General features: G+C 33.7%; 1 protein-coding gene across 1 annotated transcript; it reads left to right on the plus strand.

Moving 5' to 3' along the window:
• Positions 1 to 8,312: 8,312 nt before the first annotated feature.
• Positions 8,313 to 9,378, plus strand: LOC107917359 (uncharacterized). The gene is made up of 2 exons (XM_016846717.1): positions 8,313 to 8,429; positions 9,031 to 9,378. Exons 1-2 carry the CDS (start codon positions 8,313 to 8,315, stop codon positions 9,376 to 9,378), a joined length of 465 nt encoding a protein of 154 aa, XP_016702206.1.
• The last annotated feature ends 17,787 nt before the right edge of the window (positions 9,379 to 27,165 follow it).

Here is a 27,165-nt window from a genome sequence, read left to right on the forward strand (position 1 = left end):
AATATAAAATTTCTCAATTATCAGCTTACATTTCACATTCCAATCCTTTTTTCAATTATTACCCTTTTATATTTTAAATTTACACAATTTTCCCAAACTTTTACAATTTTTACAATTTAGTCCCTTAACTCGAAATTCATCAAATTAACCATTTTTCTAAATTAAATATTCCATTTAAATATACTAGCCCCTTAAAAAATCTCTAATGAACATTAAATTCACTATCAAACCCTAAAATTTTGATACTTTCACCATTTAATTCTAAAATCAAAATCTAACAAAAATCAATTTACAAAATCATCAAACAACACAATCCAAGCTCCAAATACATGGTATTCATCATAAAAATTCAAAATTCATCAATGGAAACTTCAAAAAAATTTAACAGAATAAAAAACGAAGGTACGGGCTAGTTAGACCTAGTTGCAACGATCTAAAAAACATAAAAAATTACAAGAAACGAGGAAAAAATTCACACACATGCAAAACAAGTAGGTTGGACGACTCTCTAACTTAAACAACCTTAAACTTTCGGCTATGGAAGGTAAAATTAAGAAGAAAACTTATTTCTTTTAATTAATTTTGTTTTTATTTTATTAAAATTACAAAATTGCCATTAAAACATATCGTTTTGTCATTTTCCATTGATTTGCTGTACCACTATATTAATTAGGGCTTAATTATCACTTAATTCCTTCCTCAATTATTAATTAAACCATTTAATCACCTAAAGGCGTTAATTAACAAGTTTTGCATCTTTTTCAATTTAGTCCTTTTCTCTTAATTAACTATCTAAACATTAATATTTTTTAACCAAATTTTAATACGGCTTTAACGAATCTATAAATATTATAAAAATAATATTTATGAGTCGACATGGTGGAATTTTATGGTTTCGAACCATTGTTCCATCACCACTGAAAATCAGGTTATTACAAGTCTCCCCTTTAGGAAATTTCATCCTCAAAATTATTACCTGAAAATAGATTCAGATAATGTAGTTTCATTGATTACTCAGTTTCCCAAGTATATTCTTTTTAACCATGACAATACCACAAGACTTTTACTAACGAGACTTGTTTATTCTGCAGTTCTTTGTCTTCCCAAGCTAAAATTCTCACTGGTTCCTCCGGATACGTTAAATCTGGTTGTAGCTCAATCTCACTAGGAGGAATCACATGCGAAGGATGAAATCTATACCGCCTCAGCATCGAAACGTGGAACATATTATGGATTTTCTCGAGTTCAGAGGGCAAAGCTAATCTATAAGCTACATGGTCAATTCTTTCAACAATTTCATACGGTCTGATAAAGCTCAGACATAGCTTTCCTTTCCTGTCAAAACATAACATTTTCTTCCACGGATAGACTTTTAGGAATACTCGATTGCCAACAGCAAATTCTATATCTTTTTTTTTCAGATCCGCATATGATTTTTGACGATCATATGCAGCTTTCAAACGATCTTGAATTGCCTTGGATTCACTCAATTTAGACCAATACAATGGTGTTTTACACTTTCTCTCGTAAAGAGCTTCAAACAGTGCTACTTTTATACTAGATCGATAACTAAAATACTTCACCTAACGGTAAATACTTTTCCCAAGTACCTTTAAACTCGAGTATATAACATCTCAGCAAGTCTTCTAGAATCTAAATCACTCATTTTGATTGGCCATATGTCTGAGGATGAAATGCTGTGCTAAAATTAAGTTTAGTACCCAAAGCCTCGTGAAGTTTGTTCCAAAATCTTAATATAAGTCGAATCGTGGTAAAAAATAGTAGATTCAGAAATCCGTGTAATCTCACAATCTCAGATGCATACAATTTCGCTAATCTTTCAAGTGAGAAATCTGTTCTGATTGGAATAAATTATGTTGATTTAGTCAATCTGTCAACAATCACCCAGATCGAATCTTTCTTTTTCGGAGTTACAGGTAAACCAGATACAAAATCCGTTGTGACTCGCTCCCACTTCCACTCAGAAATCATAATAGGTTGTAGTAAACCTGACGATACCTGATGCTCTACTTTTACCTACAGACATATTTAATATTTAGCTAAAAATTTAAATGCTCTACTTTTACCTACAGACATATTTAACATTTAGCTAAAAATTTAAAAAATTCCCGTTTTATACCCATCCACCAATACATTTGTTTCAGATCACAATAAGTTTTCAAGCGACCATGATGAATAGAATACGTACTACTATGAGCTTCAGACAAAATATCACGTTTCGAATCTAGATCATTCGGAACGTAAATTCTATCAGGATAACACAATGTACCATTATCATCAACACTGTACTCAGTGCTCATATTATTCTGAACCCACTGTCGTTTCAACATCAACCTTGAATCTTTGTTTTGTAATTCTCGAATCTGTTGTAGAAACAGGGGTTTAGTTCTCAACTTTGCCAATATAAAACCATCTTCATTGAGAGCTAAATGAGCGTTCAATGCTCGAAATGCAAACAATGATGACTTTCAACTAAGTGCATCCATAACCACATTAGCCTTTCCTGGATTATAACAGCCTATTTTTCAGTGAGATTGGAACAGTGGTTTCAGGACCACAAATCTGAGCTAACATTAAAAATTTATTTTATTTTATTTTATGGTTGGCATCATGAAAGGAAGGTCACATGAAAATTTTAGTACGAAAATTTTACTGATTGTGTGTTTAATTAAGGACATGATAAAATTGCATAAAATGCAAAAGTTGCGTTCTAGTAATTATAGGTATCAAATAGCTATGAAATTCAAACTTAAGGTCCTTATATGCTAATTAGACCTTTGAAGAGTAGTTAGTAGATATTTTAATGACTCATCTATGGAAAAATTAGAAAGGGGTAGGGACTAAATTGGAAATCAATAAAATTATTAGATGATAGTTAATTAAAAAGAAAAAAAAATCATCTAATTTAATATCATCTTCCCCAATTTTTCTATGTAAACCCTAGGAGAGAGGAAGAAAACTTTTCAAGCTTAATAAGGTATGAAATCAAGTCCCGTTTTTAGTAATTTCTATATTTTTGGAATCAGGATAGTCTAATCTTTCTATTCAGGGGATTTATTTGAAAAGTTATCAAGGTATGAAATTTGGATCATGGATGAATATGCTGAAAATTAGAAAATTATGGTAGAAAATGAAAAGTTATTCATAGATAAACAACTTTTACAAAGTAATTTTTTATGAAAACTTGATTTAGGGACTAAAACGAAAAGTGCTTAAAACCCATGAAAAATCATGAAATTTATAGAAAATAAGTGCTGTAAATTTTAAGTTGAACTTTCGGTTAGGTTTGGAATAGGGAGTAAATTGTATGAATTTCCTTTTTCGGGCCTAGGGACGAAATCAAAAATTTTGAAAAGAATAGGGGTGAGTTGGTAATTTTTCCTATTATGTAATAGAATGCGAATGTAAATGAAATGTGATAGATTAATAGTTAAATTTATCCATATAGATCCGAAAAGACCAGCTACGGAACTAGCTTGAGGAAAGTAAAAGGTTTTGGATTAGTTGAAATTCAAATTCGAACCATTTTAATGGTAAGTTCGTGTAACTTAAAAATGTAAGTTAATATGCTTGAATTGAAATGTATGATTGTGTTGATATGTGTGAGATGATATATACATAATGAAATAGTCTTAAGTTGTGTAATATGGACAAATTATCATGTTCTGGTCGAATGTTGAATTTTGATGGGTTAAGAATAATAGTGCATATGCTGTATATAGAATTTAACCCGGACGGGTAATCCATATTAAGCTCTTTAGAGCATTTGCTACGGATAGGATTTAGCCTGGACTGGTAATCTTACTGTAAAATGTATGGCTCAAGAGTGTGCCTTTTTATTATGTACCATAATGGGCACTTTTGCACATGTGTATATTACCCGAACATCCATCGAGATTTCAATAGTTCAACGGAAAAGACCCTTGAAGTGTGGAAAGGTGAAACTAATGGAAGCTTGTAATGTGATGAGCTCATCTATGTATACTTGATATTTATATGAGATTATGTGACTAACTTGTTGAATAAGTGTATATGTTTAGGTATCTTATCCAAAATCGATGGAATGTAAATTTATGTATGCTTGCATTAGTAAATTTGACTGGTAAGTTTAGTTTCCGTTATATGAACTTACTAAGCATAAAATGCTTACTCCATTTAAATTTCGCTGTTTTATAGTGCTCAAACCTCGTGAAGGTTGGTAGTCGGTCGGCGCAGTCATCATACTATCCACTATCTCATTTTGGTATAATGGCATGTATAAGCTTATTTGGCCAATGATGGCTTGTAATTTTGGTTTTGTAATCGAGCCATTAGAGTGGTTAGTGATGGTCTAAGTTTGGCTATTTTTGAAGTAATATTTTGGTAATCACATAAGTGCTTATTATGTGTTAGTTTGATGGGATTATGTTAGCATATAAGTTTATGTTAATAGTAAGTTTATATCCTTTGATGCATGAGATAATACCACATGATTGATGGAAAATTTTATGTGAATATGATGTTAGATTGCTGGATAATTGCTTATGAGTTTTGGTGCAGGAAAATGGTAAGTCTTGGGTGACAAATGAGGTTAGAAAATGGCCTTATTTTGTCCACATGGGCGTGTTTCTTGGCCGTGTGTGACACACAACTTGTCCCATGGGCATGTGGTCCGGCCATTTGTCCTCTACATCTTAAAAATAAGAAACAGAATGCTCAGAATTGGGCACATGGGCAGAAACACGGGCGTGTGTCTTAGTCGTGTGGTTGACATGGCCTTGAACACCGGCGTGTTACATGGCCGTATGAAAACTACACCTAAAATTCAAAAATAAAATTTGCCACACCGCCTAGCACACAGGCGTGTAACTTGGCTGCGTGACTTCAATTTCTTCATGACTTAAAAGTCAGAGAGTTACATGGGTTAGGGACATGAGCGTGTGTAGTACACAGCTTGACCACACGGGCATGTCCCTAGACCACACAGGCGTGTGAGCCCTGCAACCTTGGAAAAGTTTTGAAATGTAGCAAAAATTTATGAGTTTTCGATTAAGTCCTAACTTGATTCTAATGCTCGTTTTGGTCCTTGAGGGTGTAACAACCCGTTTTTAGGTCAAATCAAAATAGTGGTTTTGGGACCACAAATCTAAAGTAGAAATATTCATTTTATTACTATTTTAATATCTACAGCATGATAGAATTGTTGTGTGAAAATTTAGTTAAGAAATTTTATTGTTTGAGTGCTCGATTTGAGTAGAAGGACTAAATTGCAATAGGTACAAAACTGGAGTTCTATAAGCTAAAAGTAGTAAATTTTTATGAATTTTTAATTAGAGGTCCTTAAATGAAAATGATACATTTATACTTTAGGGTGGACAAAAATGGGCATGGAGTAAGTGAATTTATAAAGTTTAAATGAAGGGTAAATTAGTAATTTGGTTAATAAAGACAAATTAACCTAATAAAAGATGTCCATCTTCTTCAATTTAGTCCCCCTAGCAGAACTTTTGAAAAGAAGCCATAGCTAGGGTTTGGCCAACTTTCAAACTCGATTGTAAGTCCATTTTTTTCCCGTTTTTAATGATTTCTATGTTTTTGTGAATGTTGTAACTTGATCTAGCTATTCCAAGGACTAATTTGAAAGAAAGTTAAAGTCTAAAATTTTACCCATGATGAATATGTTTGTATTTTGATGTTTGATGGTATAAAATGCATGTTATTTGTTAGTTAAACAACATTTGTAAAGTGATTTTCGGTAAAAACGTCAAATAGGGACTTATTTGTAAAAGGTTATATAATGTTTGGAAAATGTGAATAAATGAAAAATATGGGCTGTTATGAGTAAGGGTAAGGTTCGACTAGGCTTGCGTTGAGAAAAATTGACAGAAATTCATTTTACGAGACTAGGGGCTAAATTGTAAAATAATAAAATGTTAGGGGCAAAAATGTTATTTTTGTCAAATGTGCTTTTGGACTGTATTGAATAATGTGATGATTAAATAATTTAAATTTGACATTATAGATTAAGAAAAACAAAGTTCGGATCTAGATCGGGGGAAAAACAAAATAATTGACGAATAGATTCCTTTTGTCGTTTTTGCATTCGAGGTAAGTTCGTATGTAAATAAGCTTTATTATTATTGTATCTTAAATTCTTTAATTTTGTATGAATTGTGTAAACGACTCTACGGACACATTCGATGACGTTCTAGCAAGCGAGAAATCCCAACCGAACCTAGGAATAGATTAGGATACAAGTGACATGTTAGAAGTGTATTATGTTATGTGACCCGGGTGCTGGTCTTATACGTCCTACCGGTGGCTGAGTATAGCTTATGTTACGGTTACTTGACAGCTTGTATGAGCAGCACCATATAGTTACGTCTTGACTGACAGCTTGTGTGAGCAGGCCCGTTGATGGCTCGAGAGTGACCATATATGTGTTATGAGATAGAGGTAGCAATGGCTACATATGTGGCACATTGTGTGCAAGATTTCTCGATTATTCGATATTATTATTCCGTGTGGTTCATTGGGAAAGTCAAAGATGAGAATAAGTATGAAATTATTACAAGATAGTACAGGTATGTACATAAAGCTTGTGATTACTAAATTCGTGAAATGATGATTTCAAGGTAAGTTTGTGATGGAATGAATTATGGTAAGTTTGTGATGGAAGGAATTATGGTCATGAGATTATGGTGAATTACATCATCTTATATTATATTACTTGAATGTTAAATGTCTGGTAGGATTTGCTTATCTCTTTCATAAGAGCTTACTAAGCTATATAGCTTAATCCGTTTTATTTTTCCATGTTTTATAGTTTTACCAAGCTAGCTCGAATTGGAGATCGTCGGAGATCGCCTCACACTATCAAACTGTCATTTTGGGTATCGATGATTTTAAACATTTTGAGTATATGGCATGTATAAGGACTTGGCCATTTTGGTACATGTGTATTATGAATTTGGCCAAATGTGTTGGCTTATATTTTTTAAGGTGAATTGGTATTTAGCCATGTAATTGGCTTATTTTGACTAAAATGGTTGTAGGCCTATTTATGTAAGTATACGTGCCAATGCCTTTTGTTTATGTGTTTTGTAAGGGTCCGCTATATGTTTATTTATGGCTATATAGATTTGTTGTTAAATGATTGAGTTTGGTTCATTGGTATGCTAGAAGATCTATATGATACAAAGCATATTAATGGTAGCCTTATTGAAGCTTGTAGAATGTGAGTGGTATGATTTGGTGTGGTAAAATATGATGTTGTAAGTATCTTAGGTATTGAAATGACATGTTTTAGCCTTGAATGTGGATGTTTTGGTTGTCTAAGTATGCTATGATTTGTGCCATTTTATGTTGTGTATGTGTGTGCAAATGAGGGTGGAAAATTGGCTTGGTCGATAGCCTTTATTTTTGCCCACACGGATAGACACACGAGCGTATGTCTAGGCCGTGTGTCACATCGGCATGTGTTTCGACTATGTGTCCCCTGTATCTTAATTTTGAGAAACAGAATGCTCAGAATTGAGCACACGGCCAGAGACACAAGCGTGTGTCTCAGTCGTGTGAGGGACACGGTCCCGGACATGGGCGTGTATCCTGGCTGTGTGAAGTCTGCACCTATTTTATAAAAATTAGTTAATCACATAGCCTAGCACACGGGCATGTGGCCTTGCCGTGTGACTTCACTTTGTTCATACCTTGCAAAACAGAGAGTTACACGGGATAGGGAGATAGACGTGTGTGACCACATGGGCATGTCCCAAACCACACGGGCGTGTGACCCCTGTACATGACGAAAATATTCTATGTTTTGTAAAAATTTCCTAAGTTCTTGGCTTAATCCCGGTCCACTTCCAATGAATGTTTTGGGCCTCGTAGGCTCGTATTAGGGACTTTATGACTGAAAGCAAATGGTTTTAATTTGATTGAAATTTATGACTCGAAACTGTATGATTGTTTGCGATGTAAGTCCAGTAACGCCTCGTAACCCTGTTCCCGCGTCAAATATGGGTGAGAGGTGTTACAGAGGGTCCAATTAAGGGATGTTTTAAATGATCTCGATAATTGAATAGTAATTTATGTAAATACATTGTATAGTGTTCTGAATGTTTCGGTAATGCTCTAAAACCCTATTTTGACAACAGATGCGGGTTAGGAGTGTTACATTTAGTGGTATCAGAGTCATGGTTTAGCTGAGTCTCGAACTAACGTAGCAAGTACGAGTCTAGCTATACATGCCATTATATAAATTATGATAGTGTGATACCTCCTGACCACTTTCAAATGTATTTCATATAGTAATGTCTTCCAATCAAGCTAGACCCGAGACTGAGGAAGCTGAGAGCATTGTTCAAGCTTCCTTGCAACGACCTGCATCTAGTGGTAGTAGAAGGCTCGAATCTGAGGGCCGAAGTGAGGTGGCAAAAGCATGATGAAACCCTGCTGTTCAACGACCTCCCCCTCCTGCTTCACAACATGATGAAACGCCACAGGATGCTGACATGTTAGAATTGGTAAGGCACTAGTAGATAAAATCAGAAAGCATGGGGCTGAAGAATTTAGGGCTACGGTCGATGACGATCTAGGGAGGGTAGAGTTCTGGCTGGAAAATACTATCGAGTTCTAGATAAGTTATCATGTATACCAGCCGAATGCCTGAAATATGCGGTATCTTTGTTGAAAGACACAGCCTACCATTGGTGAAAAACCATATCTTCTGTGGTACCAAGGGAAAATATTACATGGGAATTTTTCCAAACAGAGTTTAAAAAGAAGAATATTAGTCAGAGATTCCTAGACCAGAAAAAGAAGGAATTTTTAAAGCTCAAACAGGGAAATATAATAGTGTCTGAGTATGAATGAGAATTTGTTAGATTGAGCAAGTATGCTAGTGAATGGGTTCAGACTGAGGCTGAAATGTGCAAACGATTTGAAGAAGGGCTAAACGAAGATATCAAGCTATTGATTGGAATTTTGGAATTAAGAGAATTCGTGGTGTTGGCTGAATGAGCACACAAGGCCGAGGAATTAAGCAAAGAAAAGAGGCAAGCAGAAAGGGAAGCTCAGTTTCCAGACAAAAGATTTATGAACAAGATGCAATCATCTGCTTCAAAGAAATCAAAGAATTATCACGAGCATTTTGCTACATCAAGTGAGTATTTGGGAAAGGAACGAAGTTCTAAACACACCAACCCGAGGTCTTCGTCTCCTTTAACAACCAGTGTTGGAAGTGTTGGAAATCCCAAACCACGATGCAATGTCTGCAATAAATTGCATTTCGGAGAGTGTCGGATGAGAAGTGGGGCTTGCTTTAAGTGTGGTTCTCTTGAGCATTTTCTTAAGGATTGCCCGAAAAGGGTTGAGTAAGACATTGAACAGAACCCGGAGTCAAGTAATCTTATCTCGAGGGGTAGACCACCACGGTATTCTAAAAATGTCAGTGGTAGTTGTAGTGTTGCAAAGGATTCAACATCTAAATCTGATGTTAGGGCTCCAGCAAGAACATATGCAATACGTGCAAGAGAAGATGTCTCGGATGTTATCACTGGTACATTCTCTCTACTTGAAACTGATATTATTGCTTTGATTGATCCTGGTTCCACATATACATATATGTGCACAAAATTTGTGTCTATTAAAAATATGATCGTTGAATTCACTGAATTTGTGGTTAAAGTTTCAAACCCCTTGGGTCAGCATGTTATGGTAGATAAAATTTGTAAAAATTGCCCATTGACGATAAGGGGTTATTGTTTTTCGGCTAATTTGATGTTGTTACCCTTTGATGAATTTGATGTAATATTCGGAATGTATTGGTTAACCCAACATGATGCAGTGGTAAATTGTAAACATAAAAACATTGTATTGAAGTGTCAGAATGGTGAGTTACTCTAGGTTGAATCTGAGAAACTGGATGGGTTGTCTAATGTGATTTCAGCAATATCAGCACAAAGATATATTAAAAAGGGGTATGAGGCTTATCTCGCTATTGTACTGGATACTAAGGTATCAGAGTTGAAAATCCAGTCTGTGTCGATTGTTTGTGAGTTTCCTGAGGTATTTCCAGAAGAACTACCTGGTTTACCTCTAGTTAGAGAGGTGAAATTTTCCATGGACCTTGTGCCAGGGACAACGCTGATATCTATAACACCATATAGAATGGCTCCTGCTAAATTGAAAGTGCTGAAGGTACAGTTGCAAGAGTTGATTGATAGAGGATTTTCCCGACCTAGCTTTTCACCATGGGGTGCACTGGTATTGTTTGTAAAGAAAAAATATGGATCATTGAGATTATGCATCGATTATAGACAGCTTAATAAAGTCACAGTAAAATATAAGTACCCGTTGCCTCGTATAAATGACTTGTTTGATCAATTAAGAGGTGCTATTATATTTTTGAAAATTGATCTACGATCTGGTTACTATCAGCTACGAGTAAAGGATTCAGATGTACCGAAGACAGCTTTCAGAACCGAATATGGTCATTATGAGTTTTTGGTGATGCCATTCGGACTAATAAATGCTCCAGTAGCATTATGGATTTAATGAATAGAATTTTCAGACCATACCTGGATAGGTTCATGGTTGTTTTTATTGATGATATTTTGGTTTACTTTCGGGATGTGAATGAGCATCCTGAGAATTGTTTTGCAAACTCTGCATGAGAAATAATTGTATGTTAAATTCAGTAAATGTGAATTTTGGCTATGGGAATTTAGTTTCCTTGGACATGTTGCATCTGTAGAGGGTATTCGGGTGGATCCGAACAAAATTTCAGCTATTGTAAGTTGGAAGCCACTGAAGAATGTTTCAGAAGTTAGAAGTTTTCTGGGACTAGCAGGATATTATAGGATATTTGTTAAAGGGTTCTCAATGATAACTTCTCTGATAACTCAATTATTGCAAAAAGTAGTGAAATTCGAGTGGACTGACAAGTGCCAGCAAAGTTTTGATAGATTCAAAGCTTTATTGACGAAAGCACCTATATTAGTCCAACCTGAATCGGGTAAGGAATTTATAGTTTATAGCGATGCCTCATTAAATGGTTTAGGATGTGTATTGATGCAAGATGGTAAAGTAGTGGCTTATGCATCTAGGCAGCTAAAACCGCATGAAAGAAATTACTTGGTACATGATCTTGAATTACCAGCTATTGTTTTTGCATTGAAAATATGACGGCACTATCTCTTTGGTGAAAAATGTCACATCTTTACGGATCACAAAAGTCTGAAGTATTTAATGACACAGAAAGAACTGAATTTGAGAAAAGGTAGGTGGTTGGAATTATTGAAAGATTATGATCTCGTCATTGATTGTAACACCCTTTACCCGTATCCAAGGCTGGAACAGAGTACGAGGCATTACCAGACTTAACAATACACATAGACAAAAATCAGGCCATAAAATTTCATTTAATTCAAAACTTTTTGAACACATGCATAACAAACAAAGCTAACTATATCATCACATCAAAACATAGGACATGGCACGATTAATTAAACTTATAAACCATAATGGATAAGGACTACATCTCATGATCATATACGATAACTCAATGCAGACTGATACGTATGGTCAAAATCATAATAAAAATACATATCATAAACCAACTTCCTATATATGCCACTCACTTGATATTTCTAATATTTGAATTAATTCTCCCAAAATGATAGTTTGATAGTGTGATTTTGCCTCCGACGATATCCAACCCCGAGCCGATCTGCCAATACTAAAGAAATGGAGAGGATGGGTAAGCTTTATGCTTAGTAAGTTCATATGAAAATAATAAGCAATTACTACCACGCTTTTCAAGATAAAACACTATAATTGTACAATTATACATGTTCAGGTTAAGTTGTGTTATCGAGTTACAGTTACTAAATCATTCATATCTGAAGATACAAAACTCCAAATTTAGTTTTGTTAATTTTACTTGAAACCATATTTATATATCTTTCTCCCATAAAATTTTCAGAATTTTTGGTTTATCCAATTAGTACAGTTTATTCATTAAAGTTTCCCCTGTTTCAGGGTACGACTACTCTGATCCCTGTGCACTACAAACCAAATTTCTCCCCGTACAGAATTTCAACGACCATGACGTTTATTTCTCTTAAAAATAGACTCAATAAGAAATCCATGAATGTAAGTTATAACTCTTAATAATTTTTTTACAATTTATGGTGAATTTCTAAAGTCAGAATAGGGGATCTAGAATTTATTCTGACACTGTCTCACAAAAATTATAATATCACATAATATATAACTTTTTTCCTCCCCCTGTTTCTTTTATATGAAAATAGACTCATTAATCTTTAATTACATAATTTTTTTTGAAATTTAATTCAACTTACACAATTTTTGGTAAATTTTCAAAGTCATGCACTGATGCTGTTCAACACTGTTTTACTACTAAAGTTCACTTTTACACAATTCACTTAATCCATTCCATTTTTCCGAGGTTCGCTCAAATATCGAGCATATTGCTCATAAATTCAAATAAACATATACTTGCACTTGTTCATCATATAATCACTTTCACATGTATTTTCATTTAATCGATTTCCCGTTGAACTCATCAGAATAATAACAGATACACAATTGCCTGCACATTTTCCCATTTCCACACTTGTAGCCGAAGCTATCTGGTACGCATAGTAGCCTGCACTTAGTACTACACACGTGATCACAGTTTTTGGGTACGCATAGTAGCCTGCACTTAGTACTACACATGCGACCAATTATTCGGTACACGTAGTAGCCTGCACTTAGTACTATACACGTGACCTCACAATAGTTCATTTGTATCGTTTCTATTCTGAAGATTCAACCGGGAAATTCCTCACTTTTCAACATTTTACTAAATTGTTCGTAATCTATTTAAATTCATAACTTACATCAAATAACCATTTGATAGGCAGCCACATTTCATATGATATCAAAATATAATAACATAAAAAGAATCGATAGATTATTTATGTACGAACTTACTCGAAGTGTCGATCTCACTATCCATAGTACCAATTGTCCATTCATAGTATAATAAGACACAACTCAAATATCAAATCAGCTTTTAAGAATTTACATAACATATATCACATATTTCATATATCACTTGTCATGTATCATCATTTTCTTACATTTCATGTAACATTCTTTCATGTCATATTTCCACATCATAAACACCATTCCATCAACTTTTCCAATATATTAAATCATACAATATATGCAATAATAGTAAGAAATGTAATTCAAACATAAAATTGCATTATTATTATCATACGAACTTACCTCGATCCAGAAACAGTAATTTACCATTTTAGTCCATAACCTTGTATTTTCCCGATTTAAGCCCGAATCTCGATTTCCTTCATCTATAATATCACATTTAGCCTAATAATTAGTCACAATATTCATACGAGTCCAAAAATCATATTTTTACAAATTTTCATTTTGACCCCTAAACTTTTGCATATTTGCACTTTTGCCCCAAGGTTTGAAAATTAAACTTCATCCTATTTTCTTATGTTTTATGACATGCCGATCATTTTTCCCTTCTATGGAAACATCAAATTCTCACTCTAACATGTACATATGACTATTAGGTATTTTTACTGATTAAGCCCTTTTACTCGTTTTCACTTAAAACCGAGTAGCACAAGTTGTCTAACATAATTTAAAAACCTCATATTCTATCATAAAACACCAAAATACAAAAATTTCACCTATGGGTATTTTTCCAATTATGAACCCTAGGTTGAATTATTGCTAGCATAAGCTAAATCAAGTTACCAAGACTCCAAAAACATAAAAATCATTAAAACGAGGCTAGAACGGACTTACAATCGAGCTTGGAAGCTTGGAAACCCTATCCATGGAGTCTAAATTGGTATACACGTCCATGGTGAAGAAGATGAACAAAATTGGCTTTTAATTTTGTATTTTAATTCATTTTACCCATAAATGACCAAAATGCCATTTTTACTAAACTTTCCAAAAATTCCATCCATGTCCAATTTTTGTCCATAAACTTAGAAATTGGTCAAATTTCTATTTAAGACCTCCTAATTAATATTTCAAAGCAATTTCATACTAGAAACTTCTAGAATGCAAGTTTTGCAACTTATTCAATTTAGTCCCTAACTTCAAATTAAGCACTTTATGCATAGAATTTCTTCACGAAATTTTCACACAATCATGCAATCATATCATAGACCTCAAAATAATCATAAAATAATTATTTTTATCTCAGATTTGTGGTCACGAAACCACTATTCTGATTAGGCCCTAATTCGAGATATTATATTGATTACCATCAAGGGAAAGCTAATGTAGTGGCGGATGCCTTGAGCCGAAAATCCTTATGTGCCTTATGGGTATTGAACACCCAATTGTCTTTATCTGATGATGATTCAATCATAGCTGAGTTAAAATTTAGACTGGCATTTTTGCAACAGATCTTTGAAGCTTAGAAAAATGATAGTAAGTTGCAAGCAAAACGGATACAAAGTGAATCGACTCCTGACTCAGAATTTCAAATCGGGACTGATGGTTATTTGTTATTCAGAGGTAGAGTATGTGTACTGAAAAGATCAAAACTAGTACAGAAGATTTTGAATGAAGCTCATAATGGTAATATATCTATACATCATTGTAGTAATAAGATGTATAGTGACTTGAAAAAAATGTACTGGTGGCCGGGAATGAAACATAATATTTTTTAATTTGTATCAAAGTGTTTGATATGTCAGCAAGTACCTTCGGGATTATTGCAGACAATTACAATACCCGAATGGAAATGGGGAAGAGTTACTATAGACCTCGTAACGAGATTACCTTTACTACCGAAAAAGAAAGATGTTGTCTAGGTAATTGTTGATCGTTTAATGAAGTCTGTGCACTTTATCCCTGTATGTATGGATTTTTCATTTGATAGATTGGCTAAATTATATGTCACGGAGATTGTATGACTACACGGAGTGCCAATCTCCATTATTTCAGATAAAAATCCTCAGTTTACATCCCGATTTTGGAGTAAGTTGCAAGAAACTTTGGGCACTCGTTTACACTTTAGTATTGTATTCCATCCTTAAATAGATGGACAATTTGAATGTGTGATACAGATTTTAGAAGACATGCTTCGATGTTATATACTTGAATTTGGAGGTAACTGGGAAAGATACTTGCCTTTGATTGAATTTGCTTACAATAACAGTTATCAATCCAGTATTAGAATGGCACCGTATAAGGCTCTATATGGTCGTAAATGTAAAACTCCATTGTATTGGATAGAGTTAAGTGAGAAAAAGATACACAGAGTTGACTTGATTCGGGAAACCGAATATAAGGTGAAGATAATTCGAGACAGTTTAAAAGCGGCCTCAGACTGTCAAAAGTCTTATGCTGATTTAAAGGGGAAAGAGATAGAATTTCAGGTTGGTGATAAAGTATTCTTGAAAGTGTCACCTTGGAAGTAAGTTCTCTGATTTGGCCGTAAAGGAAAACTGAGTCCACGGTTCATCGGGCCATATGAGATCATTGAAAGAATCGGACTTGTTGCATATCGGTTAGCATTACCATTGGAGCTTGATAAAATTCATAATGTGTTTCATGTGTCCATGCTATGACGATATCGATCAGATCTTTCACACGTTATTACTCCAACAAAATTTGAGATTTAGCTTGATATAACTTACAATGAGGAACCGATAAAATATTGCCATATGAGACAAAAGAGCTAAGAAATAAAAAGCTGGCATTACTAAAAGTTCTCTGGCAACAGCACGATTAGAGGAAGCTACCTGGGAGTCAGAGGATACTATGAGGAAGCAATACCCTAATCTCTTTTCTGGTAAGAATTTTTCAGGACGAAAATTTCTAAGGGAGGAGAGTTGTAACAGCCCATTTTTTGTGAGATCGGAATAGTGGTTTCGGGACCACAAATCCGAGCCAAAATTAAAATTTTACTTTATTTTATTTTATGGCTGGCATCATGATAGGAAGGTTACAAGAAAATTTTGGTACGAAAATTTTACTAATTGTGTGTTCAATTAGGGAGGGGAGTAAATTGTATAAAATGCAAAAGTTGAGTTCTAGTAGCTATAGGTATCAAATAGCTATGGAATTCAAAACTTAAGGTCTTTATATGATAATTAGACCATTTAAGAGTAGTTAGTAGATATTTTAATGACTCGTCCATAGAAAAATTAGAAAAGGGTAGGGAATAAATTGGAAATCAATAAAATTATTAGATGATAATTAATTAAAGAGAAAAAAATCATCTAATTTGATATCATCTTCCCTAATTTTTCTATGGAAACCCTAGGAGAGAAGAAGAAAACTTTTCAAGCTTAATAAAGTATGAAATCAAGTCCCGTTTTTAGTAATTTCTATATTTTTAAAATCGGGATAGTCTAATTTTTCTATTTAGGGGATTTATTTGAAATGTTATCAGGTATGAAATTTGGGTCATGGATGAATATGCTGAAAATTAGAAATTTATGGTAGAAAATGAAAAGTTATTCATAGATAAACAACTTTTACAAAGCAATTTTTGATGAAAACTTATTTAGGGACTAAAATGAAAAAATGGTAAAAACCCTTGAAAAATTATAAAATTGATAGAAAATAAGTGTTGTAAATTTTAAGTTGAAATTTTGGTTAAGCTTGGTATAGGGAGTAAATTGCATGAATTTTATTTTCTGGGCCTAGGGATGAAATCAAAATTTTTGAAAAGGATAGGGGCAAATTGGTAACTTTGCCTATGATGTGATAGAATGCAAATGTAAATGAAATGTGATAGATTAATAGTTAAATTTATCCATATAGATCCAGAAAGACCAACTACGGAACTAGATCGAGGAAAGCAAAAGGTTTTCGATTAGTTGAAATTCAAATACGAATCATTTTCAAGGTGAGTTCGTGTAACTTAAAAATGCATGTTAATATGCTTGAATTGAATTGTATGATTGTGCTGATATGTGTGAGATGATATATACATAATGAAATAGTCTTAAGTTGTGTAATATGGACAAATTATCATGTTCCGAACGAATGTTGAATTTCGATGGGTTAAGAATAATAGTGCATATGTTACAGATAGAATTTAGCCCAGAGAGGTAATTCTAATGTAAGCCCTCTTCAACTTAAGTTATAAATTGGATTTAGCCCGAACGGGTAATCCATATTAAGCTCTCTAAAGCATATGCTACAGATAGGATTTAGCCTGGACTGGTAATCCTACTGTAAAATGTACGGCTCAAGAGTGTGCCTTTTTATTATGAACCCTAATGGGTACTTTTGCACATGTGTATATTACCTGAACATCCATCAAGATTACAATAGTTTGACGGAAAAGACCCTTGAAGTGTGGAAAGGTGAAATTAATGGAAGCTTGTAATATGATGAGCTCATATATTTTTACTTGATATTCATATGAGATTATGTGGCTAACTTGTTGAATAAGTGTATGTTTTAGGTAACTTACCCAAAATCGATGGAATGTAAATTCATGTCTGCTTGTATTAGTAAATATGACTGGTAAGTTTATTTTTTGTTATACAAACTTACTAAGCATAAAATGCTTACTCCGTTTAATTTTCCTTGTTTTATAGTGCTCAAAGCTCACGAAGGTTGGAAGTCGGTCGGAGTAGTCATCACACTATCCACTATCTCATTTTGGTATAAATAGAAATCTCATTTTGGTATAATGGCATGTATAAGCTTATTTGGCCAATGATGGCTTGTAATTTTGGTTTTGCAATCTAGCCATTGGAGTGGCTAGTGATAGTCTAAGTTTGGCTATTTTTGAAATAATATTTTGGTAAAGACATAAGTGCTTATTATGTGTTAGTTTGTTGGAATTATGTTAGCATATAAGTTTATGTTAAGAGTAAGTTTATATCATTTGATACATAAGATAATACCACATGATTGATGGCAAATTTTATGTGAATATGATGTTGGATTGGTGGATATATGCTTGTGTGTTTTGGTGCAGGAAAATGGTAAGTCTTAAGTAACAAATGAGGCTAGGAAATAGCCTTATTTTGTCTACACGGGCAGACACACGAGCATGTGTCTTGGCTGTGTGTGACACACGGCTTGTCCCATGGGCATGTGGTTCGGTCGTGTGTCCTCTGTATCTTAAAAATGAGAAACAGAATGCTCAGAATTGGGCACACGAGTAGAGACGTGGGCGTGTGTCTAAGTCGTGTAGTTGACACAGCCTTAAACACGGCCGTGTGAAAACTGCACCTAAAATTCGACAATAAAATTTGCCACACAGCCTAGCACACGAGGATGTGACTTGGCCGTGTGACTTCAATTTCTTCATGCCTTAAAAGTCAAAGAGTTACACGGGTTAGAGACACAGGCGTGTGTAGTACACGGCCTGACCACACGAGCGTGTCCCTAGACCACACGGGTGTGTGAGCCCTGCAACCTTGGAAAATTTTTGAAATGTCATGAAAAATTTTATGAGTTTCTGATTAAGTCTTGACTTGATTCTAATGCTCGAGTTGGTCCTCGAGGGTCTAAGTAAAAGACATTTTGAATGATCTCGGTAATTGAATAGTATTTATGTAAATAAATTGTAAAGTGTTCTGAATGTTTCAGTAATACTCCAAAACCCTATTCCAACGACGGATACGGGTTAGGGGTGTTACACGGATGATAATCAATCAGCAGGTCATAGTCTTTCAATAACTTTAACCAACGTCTCTATCTTAAATTTAGTTCTTTCTAAGTCATCAAATACTTTAAACTTTTGTGATCCGTAAACACGTGACATTTCTCGCCGTATAAATAATGTCTCCAAATATTAAAACGAATACACTCGTGGCCAGATCGAGATCGTGAGTAGGATAATTCTTTTCATGTGACTTTAGCTATCGAGAAGCATAAGCTACAACTTTCCCTTCTTGCGTTAGTACACAACCCAAACCATTGAAAGACGCATCACTATAAATTACCTATGCTACCCTAGACTCAGGTTGAGTCAACACTGAAGCTTTTGTCAACATGTTCTTCAGCTGATCAAAACTTAGTTAGCACTTATCAGACCAAACAAACTCAACATTTTTCAATAATAATCTGGTCATTGGTGAAGCAATAATCGAGAATTTTTTAACAAAAAGTTGGTAGTAACCTGCTAACCCACAAAACTTCACACTTCAGAAACATTCTTCGGAGTTTTCCAATTCATTACAGCAGAAACTTTACTTGGATCAACTCGAATCCTGTCTGATGATACTATATGACCCAAAAATCCAACATCTCGAAGCTAGAATTCACATTTTCTAAACTTTGCGTACAACCATTTTTCTCTCAAAGTCTATACTACGATTCTCAAATGTTGAGCATGCTCGGATTCTGTCTTGGAATAAGTCAATATATCATCAATAAATACAACAAAAAATCTATGCAAAAGAGGTTGAAAAACCCGATTCATCAAATCCATAAAAGCAACAAGGGCATTAGCCAAGCCAAATGGTATTACCAAAAACTCAAAATGACCATAATGAGTTTTGAACGCAATTTTTGACACATCACAATCTTTAACCTTTAATTGATAATACCCAGATCTGATATCTATGTTCGAGAATATTGTGGCACATTTTAATTGATCAAACAAATCATCAGTATGTGCCAAGGGATACTTGTTTTTTATTGTGACTTTGTTCAACTGTCTGTAGTCTATACACAATCTCAAAAAGCCGTCTTTCTTTTTCACAAACAATACAGGTGCACCCTAGGGAGATACGCTCGGTCGAATAAACCCTCTGTCTTTTTCACAACTTGTGTTAGCATTTATGTAAAGAAAAGGTTATGGTTATATGTAAAGGCACATTTCGTGTGAGCTTTCTCGAGTATCTGATGCAATTCTAGGTGGTTCAATGGGAAAGAAAAGGGAATGAAATGGTAAGTATGCAAATGGATTGAATCATGACTCAGTGAAAGGATTTATAAACTAAATAATGTTGTACATATGGAAATTTACATATCTTATGGTTGATTTCAATTATGTTATGGATTGATATACTAACTTGTGAGTTGGTGCTGTTGATTAGGCTTTGTCAAGCTTATGGAATTGGTGTTGAATTATGTATAATTTATGTATTGTAATATTGAAATGGTAAGTTGTGTTTAAATTTTATACGAGCTTGTCGAAGACCTATCGCAATATCCAGCAATCTTTTTGGTAGTTTTTGTGCATTTTAGCCAAGGTTTATAATGGCATGTATAGGTATTTTGTATTGATGGTTATGGATGTATAAAATGGTTGATTTAGTATGTGTATTCCTTTGAAGTATATGTTTAGTTGATGAACATATAATGCTTGTTGAGTAAGGTTTTCTTGACTACTTTAGAGTAATTGAAATGTATGATATTTTGGTAAGCCTGTAGTAGCTTGTAAGTAGTAATTGTGATGTGTTTTGGTAGGTGTTTGAATTAGGTTATTATGTTTGAACAAAATGGCATGTTTTGATGTTGATGTTTTGGTATGTTTGTGGTGCCTTTGAATGACACATTGGTTAGGTGATTTAGGATGCTTCAAATAGTATGTTTATGCAAGTTTGAATGGTGTTTGAACCCCTTGAATGTGTGCTTAAGTGGTTTGAAAGTTATGCATGAAATGGTTTTGAAATGGTTTGATTTTGGTAAATTTTGGGTTCACAGGGCTTGAGACACAAGTTGTGACACAGCTGTGTGAAGCACATAGCCTGGCGACATAGTCGTGTGTCATCTAAGAGTTTCTTAGTGTACCAGTCAATGAGTTACACTGCCTAACACATGGCCTGGCACACGAGCATGTGGCGCAACTCAGAGAGTTATATGGCCTGGCACACAGGCATATGACACAGTCATGTGACCTTACTTAGTGAGTTATGCGAGTGAGGAAACGGGATGGAACACGGCCGTGTGTCCCTTGTTCGAGTGTTACACCACCTGGGTTGATTCCACATGGCCGTGTGACCCCTGTTTTCAAATTTTTGCATATTTTACTTAGACTTTTCATTTTGTTTCAAATTGTCCTGAATTGCTTCCAAGCTATTTCTAAGGCCTCGAAAGCTCGATTTAGGGATGAAATGTATATGATTGAATGGTTTATGATATATTTAAGGTATTAAATGTTATGATGTTGTATGATTTCTAGTTGATAGATAATATTTTGTAACCCTAATTCGCGAACGGATACGAGTTAGGGGTGTTACATAAAATTCAGAAAGCCAGATTGAAATAGGTCTAGAGCGAGATCTAAATTTCGAAACCTAGACAAAGAATTTGGCTATTGTAAGAAGAAGGGCCGCATCAAGTTAAAATGCTACAAACTTCCAAATAAGATTAAAAGGGATGGCAAGAACGACAATAAAGATAAGCAGAAAGTCAAAGTTGTTGATACTAGTGTAGTTGAAGATAGAGGTGATGATTTCTTGTTAGTGTCGATGAGTGAAAGCTCTAAGCTTACTTTCGAATGGATCCTAGATTTAGGGTGCTCCTATCACATGTGTCTTAATAAAGACCAGTTCACCACATACAATTTAGTTGAAGGTGGAGTTGTGCTGATGGGGAATAATTCTCCATGTAAGATAACCAACATAGGAACAATACAAATAAGGATGTACGACGAAATAATTTGAACACTGTCAAATGCTAGGTATGTACCCGACTTAAATAAAATCTCATCTCATTGGAAATTTTGGATTCTAATGGTTGTAGGATAGTCATTAAGTCAAATGACCTAAAAGTTTCTCGTGGGGCTCTTGTTGTAATGAAAGACAAAACAATGGCTGCCTATATGTTCTGCAAGGGTCAACGGTTACTGATGCAGCTATAATTGCTGAAGAAAAGTTTAAATCATTGCCACGTTGCAACGAGAACCAACCCGACGTCGTGATGACAAAACGTGATTCTTTCTCTATAGATTCTGATTCAACCGAACTCTAGCACATGCAACTCGGTCATATAAGTGAGAAAGGTATAACAACATTGTGTAAACAAGGTCTTCTTGAAAACGTTAAAATTGGTAAGTTAGGTTTCTGCGTACATAGCACTTACAGGAAGTAGATGCGAGTAAGTTTCGATTCAGCAATGCACAGAACAAAAGGGACTTTTGACTACATCCATTTTGATTTATAAGGTCCGATTCCTAACCTCTCAAAAAATTATTAGGAGTTCTATCCCTCTCTTTTTTTCCTCAAAGTCTCGAGCACAAAAAGGTTAGAAAGCTTACCAATTCCTCGATTTCTCTACATCTAGACTCCACTTCTCACAACATCAGCTCCATGCAGAGCTTTCTAATCCTCATTTGCTCCGAAGAAAACATCACAAACAATAAGGAAATTACCAGCTAAATTTTGGAGAACTCTCTCCCCTTCTACCCACATTATATATATAGCCAAGGTTGAACGTTCTTCTAGTCCATTTTAGCCTATCACGGTTAATCATTTTGTCTCCCACTTTGGAATTAGTTGGTTCCATCCTAACCAAACTAGAATTGAGACCCAACTAAGCACAATTCAGCTACTAAAATTTTTGAATTTCCTGATGGAGCCCAACACTTCACCAATCCATTCAATTCAATCCTAACTTAAATTTCGAGTCAATAAAGGTAATCGTGTGTTACATGACATTGGGCTAAAATGTGTATATTGAGAATTTATGTATTTTCATATGTAATGTGACAATAAATAACATGGATTGATGAAATCAAATCAAATGAGGTGTGTAAAATGTGAAAATGGAGAAATTGAAGGATTAACTTGAGAAATAACAAGAATTTGAATTAATGAATTGTGCTATGAAATTTTTATGAAATTTCTTTCTGAGATGTTATGCATAAGTGAATTCATTTATAACGTCTAATTATTAATATAAAAAGATTTCTTATTGAATTTAAGTACATGAGAGTAAAAACTCTTGAATTGAAAATATGAAATGTGAATGTCACCTTATGAAATAACAAGTGATGATTTGTATGCTTAAGTGTTGTAAGGAGTATGTGAAAATATGCAAATAAATGTATGGGACTATGAAAATGTGAAATGAGCATTGAAAATGAGATATGTGGATATGAAGGGTCAAATGACCCCTTATAGAAATGGGTTAATGGAATTTTATTTGCAATATTGAATGATACAAGGGTGTAAAGTTTTATCTAAATTATTTCTAAACCCAAGTAAGCTTGATAGAAAGGTTAGGATATAATTGGTATGTCAATTAGGGTCTTATGTGTATGATTTTATTGGAGTTTTGTTCTGGTGTTATGTGGGGTTTGGAGTTGAAAGATATGATTTATGGAGTTTTGTTATGATTCCTTTGGTCAAGCATCTATTGCTACCATTGGGCATATGTGATAGATTGGATTTATATAGCCTTCGAGCATTTTACTTTATGTCTAGGCGACTCATTAGTGAAAAAAAAATTAACTCCAATGTCGCCTAGGTAGGAGCTTTGGCCGCCTAGGCAGTAACTTGACGATAATATTATTTATTTCTTAAAATCTCTTAAGAACTTGAGTAACCTTTAATAAATTAAGTAACATTCCTAAATTTTGCAAATTACTTAATTCTTTCCTTTCAAATGGGCAGAATAAGATTTTTTAAGTTTGTTTTGGAAAGCATAAAATTCATTTTGAATTGAATTTAGATATTTTCTATAATTTTACAAAAATGTTTTCAAGTTTAAAATTTTTTGAATAAATCAAAGGTATTTGCCATGTTAGCACCCGATAGCACCTTTCATTCATACCGAACGTCGGGGCGAGTGAGGGGTGTTACATTATCATATTGATAATTTTGCAAAGTAATTAACATTTTTAAATATAAATTACACCACCATGTAATTACAATTTGTAACCAAACATGACATAAGGAATTACTATATAATTACACTTTGTAAGGCAAATAGGTTCAGGAATTTATAATTCTTTGTAATTATAAGATAATTTAATTGCTATCCTAATAATTATACTTTCATCCAATTATTCTATACTATCGAAACAAACCCTGAATTTTATCACTATAACCAAAATTAAATTATGATAAATTTATTAAATAAAACATAAAAAATTCATTTACTAACAAAATTATACCGTTATTTTTTATTTTTTTTTACTTTCACCCAATGGGTGAAATCTAGATGAAATTTGATATATAATTCAGTTGATTCACATATATAGCTTGTATAAATGCAATTAAAATAACTTTTTTAAAAGAAATTTTAAAGTAACATATTTAATGTATATTATATTATTATATAAAATTTGAAAATAATTAATTATTTATGTCATATCTCTACTTGTAAAACCAATAAACAAAACATAAATATAATAGAATTATCAAATCTATAAAATTGTGGTAAGAATTGGATTTGGATAATCTTGTTGTTAGACATTTTATTTTTATGACATCCAAAACAAGTTTAAATGAAGAAAAGAATAATTTATGCTTTTGGAAAATTGGTAACTAGCAATGAAGACACCTTCATTTTTTGTTTTTATTTTTTGTTATTTGCAACATACGTATTTATTATTTTATTGATAGAAGGCAATTAACTCGCTCCCATCCAATATGCTTTTCCTCCATTGGTATCCAGTGTTAATTTAGATTAAGATACATGGATTTTTTGAAATGGCCAAGATTAAATCCTTTCCCATGCTCTATTATTCTCTTTTCCTATGAACTACTAGCACACTAAGCGCTTATGACCAAGGACAAGAACCAAAGAGAGGTTTGAAGATTGGAAAAACACAGGTTATTCTACCGAATACATGTAATGGGGCTTACATTTGTCAAGCATGGTGGTTTTCATCAAAGCGAAGTTGGATTTGACAGCCAATGCAACCATTTCCTCATCTTGTAAAGGATGAGTGAGCTAACTCAAGGGCAAAGCGAAGTGGAGTTGACCAGGTTGAAACTCCTCGTCTTCCTAGATGGCGGATACGACGACGTCCAAGTCCATTTCACCAGTCTTGTAGATGAAACACAAGGGATTCTTTTAAAAAAATGCAATAAGCCTTGACTGGGCAAGGATACTCTTGTAACCACTCATCTTCGAGAACCAACTTGGCAATTGCTTTTGAGTTTTTCGTTTCTAACATTTGGTTATTAAGGAATAAGGATGGATTTGAATCTGTTTAGATGAGATTTTGGGGGGTTCTTAACTTAATTTTGCTAGATCAGAAGTTTGGAGAATCTGAGTCTTTGTTGTTTGGCATATTTGTATTATATTACTGTTAGAGTTGACATTTTGTTGTTTCAAAAAAAAAAAAATTCTTGTGAACAAAATCAGCGTAAAAATGATCATAATCATTGTGCTTGTGGGTAAGTATTGCAAGGGATTAGCACAAGCTGTAAAAATATTTACTTTTATGTACAAAACACAATGCCCATTCAATGTTTGTTGAATTGACTCAATGAATTTAAGCATTTTATAAATATGAATATATATTTTCTAGTCTTTATATATTTGCGCTCTTCATGCATTTAGTGCATTTCATTATTAGGAAATTGAAAATAACTAATTCGCTTAACTAGAAAATACCTCACAGGTTCTTTGGCAGTGTTCCAGCTGAGCAATCTGGCAGTGCTTCTACAATACTATGAAAGGCACTCGGCTTTGATTCAAAAGGCATGAAAAATGGCAAATAAGGAAGCCAACTATTCCCTAGAGGTGTGCATGGCCGCGCCACCCGGCCCGGCCCGAAGGCCCGCCCGAAATGTGAGAGAGTTTGGGTAAAAATATAGGCCCAAAAAATGGGTTTGGGCAAAAAAATAAGGCCCGTTTAAAAAAAGGGTCGGGCCTCGGGTAAGGCATTTTTGGTCTGGGCCCGGCCCGAATTCACTACATGACAAAAAATCTTTTTTTTAATATTATTTTCTTATTACTTTCTCTTTATTTTGCTACTATTTTACTATTATGTTGCTACTATTTTGTTGTTATTGTTTGGATATTGTATAAAACTTATTTTATTGTTAATTTTTTTATTATTTTAAAGACATTTGTTAATTTTGTTATTATTTTAGAAACATTTGCTTGTTAAGTTGCATCTATTTTAGTGTTATTTAAGTATACATATTTTTTAAAATTTATTTTCAATTTGTTGAGAAATATTTATTTGATGTTTTTAGTATTTTTGATGGTTTATATATATATTAGAATTATATCAAAATAATATAAAAATTAATATGGGCGGGCCAGTCGGGCCCGGGTTTTAACATTTTTATTCAAGTTGGACTTTGACAAAATTTTAAGCCTATTTTTCGGGTCGGGCCGGCCCGGGTCTAGCAAATGGGCCTAAATTTTTAGTTGGGCCCTGCCCAAACTTGACTCAGCCCAGCCCATGCACACCTCTAGTTACTATTCCCCATTAGCTATTATTTTTTAGAAGTAATATATTGCACTGAGGTACTAAAATTGAATGAATTATAGATATGTTTGATTTCTTTCCTGTATGCAAAATATGAACTGTATATAATGGTAACATTAAAATGGAAGGCACTAAAAATGGAGTCAAACCATGGTTTTAGTGTAACAGCCTATTTTTCAGTGGTTTCGAGGCCATCAAATCCGACGAGTAAGTTCGTAAATATTATTATTTAATATTTACGAGTCAAATATAGTTTTAAAAAGGTTTTCGATTTGATAATTTATGTTATAAGAGATTTATAAAGTTCAAGTGGTAAGACTCTAAGGCCAAGTCTAAGGTCAAGTAGTTCTAGAAAATAAGGTATCGGGACCTTGTTTCTATAAACAGAGCCGTAAATTTTTATAAATATTTATGAAGTGTCATTAAGGTGGTATTAAAGTTTAGTTGAAAAATTTTGATGTTTCGATAGTTAATTAATTAAAAAGGTCTAAATTGTAAAAAATGTAAAATTTGATCACTTTTTGGTTTGCGTGATTAAATGGCTTAATGAATGAAAATATATGGACCAATATGGTAAATATACCATATTATAAATGAGTGTACGGTTAAAGCATGAAATAAGTTTTAAAAAAACATGCATAATTGAAGGGTAAATTAGTAATTTAATATAGAAATAATTAGAAAAAATAAGAAAAAAATTGATTATCATCTTCCAAATTAAAACTCCACCAAATTTGAAAGTAGAAAACTCCATGGAAGATGAGCAAGGTTCGGCAATGGCT

Source organism: Gossypium hirsutum, chromosome A01 (assembly GCF_007990345.1).
Source record: "Gossypium hirsutum isolate 1008001.06 chromosome A01, Gossypium_hirsutum_v2.1, whole genome shotgun sequence".
In the NCBI taxonomy this organism is placed as follows: domain Eukaryota; kingdom Viridiplantae; phylum Streptophyta; class Magnoliopsida; order Malvales; family Malvaceae; genus Gossypium; species Gossypium hirsutum.